This window comes from Capsicum annuum, unplaced genomic scaffold (assembly GCF_002878395.1).
Source record: "Capsicum annuum cultivar UCD-10X-F1 unplaced genomic scaffold, UCD10Xv1.1 ctg69215, whole genome shotgun sequence".
Lineage (NCBI taxonomy): Eukaryota > Viridiplantae > Streptophyta > Magnoliopsida > Solanales > Solanaceae > Capsicum > Capsicum annuum.
This window is the reverse complement of record NW_025878829.1, coordinates 942-5070: the sequence shown is the minus strand read 5'-3', so window position 1 is coordinate 5070 and position 4129 is coordinate 942. Positions and strand designations below refer to the sequence as shown.

At 33.4% G+C, this 4129-nt stretch overlaps 1 protein-coding gene across 1 annotated transcript; it reads right to left on the bottom strand.

Moving 5' to 3' along the window:
* Positions 1–2884: 2884 nt before the first annotated feature.
* LOC124894075 (probable WRKY transcription factor 33) lies at positions 2885–3886 on the bottom strand (the record flags this gene model as incomplete). The annotated part of the gene is given in 1 exon segment (XM_047404830.1): positions 2885–3886. A coding segment is annotated over 1 exon segment (562 nt), but the record flags the coding sequence as incomplete, so codon positions are not given.
* Between the last annotated feature and the right edge of the window lie 243 nt (positions 3887–4129).

Below are 4129 nucleotides of genomic sequence, written 5' to 3'. Positions count from 1 at the left end.
TTTGCACTTTATTGCACACACCAAGCCTCGGGTCTAACGTACGCCCTCATAAGTCCATCTACGTGATCGTACTCGTATCAAGGAAGGTGTTTTTTTTTTGTGGAGCTTTGGATGCTTCAACTAATCCGGAGTTACTTGAGTTATACGATGTTGTTGGATTGTCGTATTTTGGAGAGGACAATTCAAAAATGATATTGCTGGATCAATGTAGATTATGACGCAGTAAACTTGATCCGCGTTTTAGCCTGAATTTTATTTATTCTGTTTTTGGTCATTTTATTTTTCTACTATAACTATTGTAATCAATGATATATTACATCAACACCTCCACTTTGTGAGGATTCGCGACAATCATGACACAAATCGTGGTTACTGCAGACTCGCTTCCGTTTTGAAGAAACTCGTAAGTCTCCTATATTAGAATTTACTACAAAAAGAAAGAGATTAATTCTAAGACGCATATTCTTTTACCAATCCTGCTGGATTTTTTTGATAGCTTACTAGTTTAAGCTGAGAAACTGCTTCTAAGTATATCTGAATTTTTATGATCACGGTGTCTGAATTAGCTTGCGAACTCTATACTATTCCGGTGAGTATCTACTTCAAATATCTAAATTTTGTTTTCTAAGTGATAAAGTAGAGGCGTCTATAAAACCATCATTTCTATTTTACGACCACAAGGAGTATCAACTGACAAGTTATCAAACAATCAACTATACCTCAATCTCGAAACAATTGGGGAGGGATGATAAGTTAGAAAAAACATCTCATTATTAGATACTTTCTAAGTTTTAGATTTCCATGGTAGGTTCCTTGTTATCATTAAATTATGATGTGAAATGCAGATATAAATTAAGTACACAATGGTGTTCAAATCCGTTTGCATGACACCAAGACTATTCCACTGAATGCTTGTTTCAAATAGCTGAATCTTGTTCTCTAAGTGATATAGAGACTATAAAAACTATTGTTTCTATTTTAGGGCCACTAGGAGTGGAAACCGTTAAGTTATCAATCAATCAATTATACCTCAATTTCAAAACAATGGGAAGAAGTGACAAGTTCGAACGAATGTCAGTTTATTATTAGATACTCCCTCTGTTTCATAATAAATATAAATTGTTGAATTTTGGTACACAAATTAGAAAAAAAGCATTAAAGACATAACTTTAATACAACTTTTTATTTTTACCCCCAAAAAAGAAAAAGTTGATCTTTTATATCTTTTCAAAAGTTAATTGATTGTCAAATCATAAGGGTAAATTTGAAAAAAAATTCAATGATTCACTTATTTTGAAACACCAATAAATACCCCAACAATTCATTTATTCCGAAACAGAGATGTACTTTCAGATTTTTAGTAGCCGTTTGGCCATGAAAATTACTTTTTTCCCGAAGTTGGAGTTGAAGTTGACCATGTCTTTTTGAAAAAAAAAATTAAAACTTTTGAAAAAATCTTTTTTAAATATGATTTTATGTCCTCAACTTTTAAAAATTATCAAAATCACCCAACAACTAATTTACCTACTAACAAACAATCAAATGTTGAGAAAATAATTTATGTCTTCAATTGATAAAATAATTAACAACAAACTAATTATTATGATTGTTATTCTTCTAAAAATTGAATAAAAATATCACAATCACGAGCTAAATAAGTTTATCTAACCATAATCAATTAAATAGAGAAAAATATATTTTGGTAAATATGATTGATAGATATAAATATATTTTATATATTCTTAAATTTGCTGATGAAAATTCTTAATTATTTTCACTTGAATTAATTATTTTATTGAATTTGATCTTTTTAAAAAAAATATGAAATTTAATTAATAAGAGGGGTTTGTGTAAAAATTTAAAGTTTGGGTTATATGTAATAATAATGAAAGTTGAAATTGAAAATGGAAAAAAGGGAAAACAACAAAAAGTTGGTTTCCATTTTCAAAATTTTATTCCGGAATTATTTTTCAAAGTTTCATGGCCAAACACCATAATTTCCAACTCCAGAAAAATTTTCCAAAAAAAAGGGGAAAATATCCATGGCCAAACGGATAGGCTTCCATGATTGGTGTCCTGTTATCATTAAATTCTGATTTGAAATACATCTGCAAACTAGTGACATGATGGTGTTCGAACCAACTTGCAGGCATCTCAACTATCCACTAGATGCTTCAAATATCTTAATTCTGTTCTCTTAGTGATGAAATAGAGACATCTATAAAACCATCAAAAATATATAAATGTCATTTAACTTAACCTCAAATCACATCTATGACTTCCACCTTCGGGTGTGAACAAATAGGCACTTAAACTTGTATAAAGTTGAACAAATAGACACACGTCCTATATGACATAATACACGTAGAACGCCATGTATGACAAGAATTGGCCACGTAAAATGCTACATAGAACATATGTGTCTACTTGTTCAACTTTGTACAAGTTTAAGTTGTGCACATTCAAAGTTGGAGGTGCCAAGTTAAAGAGCATATTTATGTATTGTGCCTTTCTATTTTAGGACCACAGAGTGGCAACCAAAAAGTTATCAATGTATTGTGCCTTTCTATTTTAGGACAACAGAGTGGCAACCAAAAAGTTATCAATCAATCAACTATATCTCAATCTGTGGAGGAGTTGACAAGTTAGAAAGAACAACATTTCATTATCGGATACTTTCTAAGCTTCATGCTTTCATAAGCCTGATATCACTAAATTCAGATATAAAATGCATCAGCAAACTGGTCATATGATGGTATTTGAATCAGCTTGTGGGCAGCACCTGAACTATTCGAATCAGCTTGTAGGCACCTGAACTATTCCGGCATATACCTACTTCAAGTATCTGAATTTTGTTCTCTAAGTGATAAAATAGAGACATCTGTAAAAACTCATTTCTATGTCAGGATCACGAGAAGTGACAACCGACAAGTTATCAATCAATCAACTATACCTCAATCTCAGGACAAATATGGGAAGAATTACAAGTTAGAAAGAGCAACATTTCATTATTAGATACTTTAGCTTCCAGGCTTCCACGATATGTCCCCTGTTATCACTCAATTCTTATGTAAAATGCATCTGCAAACTAGGCCTGATCAACTGGTTATTTCTGATAAACCCTAACATTCTTTTCCCATTTGCTAAGAAACATAATTTATACAGTGAATGTACGATAACACACCTGCATCACCAATAGAACTGAAATCTCCTCTTCTCCCCTTCAAGAAGAGAAAAATTGAACAAATTTGTAAGATTAGAAGCTGGTACTGTAGGAAATCTACTTCTGAATAAGTTGATCGCTTTGCATCAGATGGTTGACACTCAATTTGCACCAATATGAACAGCCATGTCAAGACCAACATGTTTGTTTTCAGCAGATTCAGGTATGGACTCTCCGACATGTTTGTTTCCACCCAATTCAAGCTTAGACTCTTCAACATGTTTGTTTCCACCCGATTCAATTCTGGACCCTCCAACATGTTTGTTTTCACCTGATTCAATTTTGGACTTACCGATATGTCTGCTTTCACCTGATTCAGATTTGGAGTCTCCAACATGTTTGTTTCCACCCAATTCAGGTTTGGACTTTTCAATATGTTTGTTTTCACCCAATTCAGTTCTGGAATCTCCAACATGTTTTCTTTCACCTGATTCAGATTTGGACTCTACGACATGTTTGTGACCTGATTCAATTCTGGAATCTGTACGTATGGCTGTTGTAACGACATCAGGCACTGGTGAGATTTGGCTTATATCCCTAGGAGTTGGGAAATTATGGACATGCTGCCCTTCATATGTTGTAATGACCACTTTTGGATCATGGGATGCCCTCTCCACATGCTTCTTCACGGGGCAACCAGCAACTGAGCATCTGTAGTAACTCCTACAGAATGAGGAGAAGTTGGCATTAGAGAAAGAAAAAGCATTTCAAATAGAACTGGAGGGTTGTTGTTGTGTATGTGTGTGGGTGGCTGGGGAGAGGGAAGGGGGCCTTGAAATGGAACGAGAAAAGCTGATAGACATTCTTATGTCAACAAAAATAGGAAACAAGTTATTGAAGCAACACACAAAGTGGAACCTCATGAAGACTACAAAATATAAAAATTTACTTCACTAGGTATGTTGT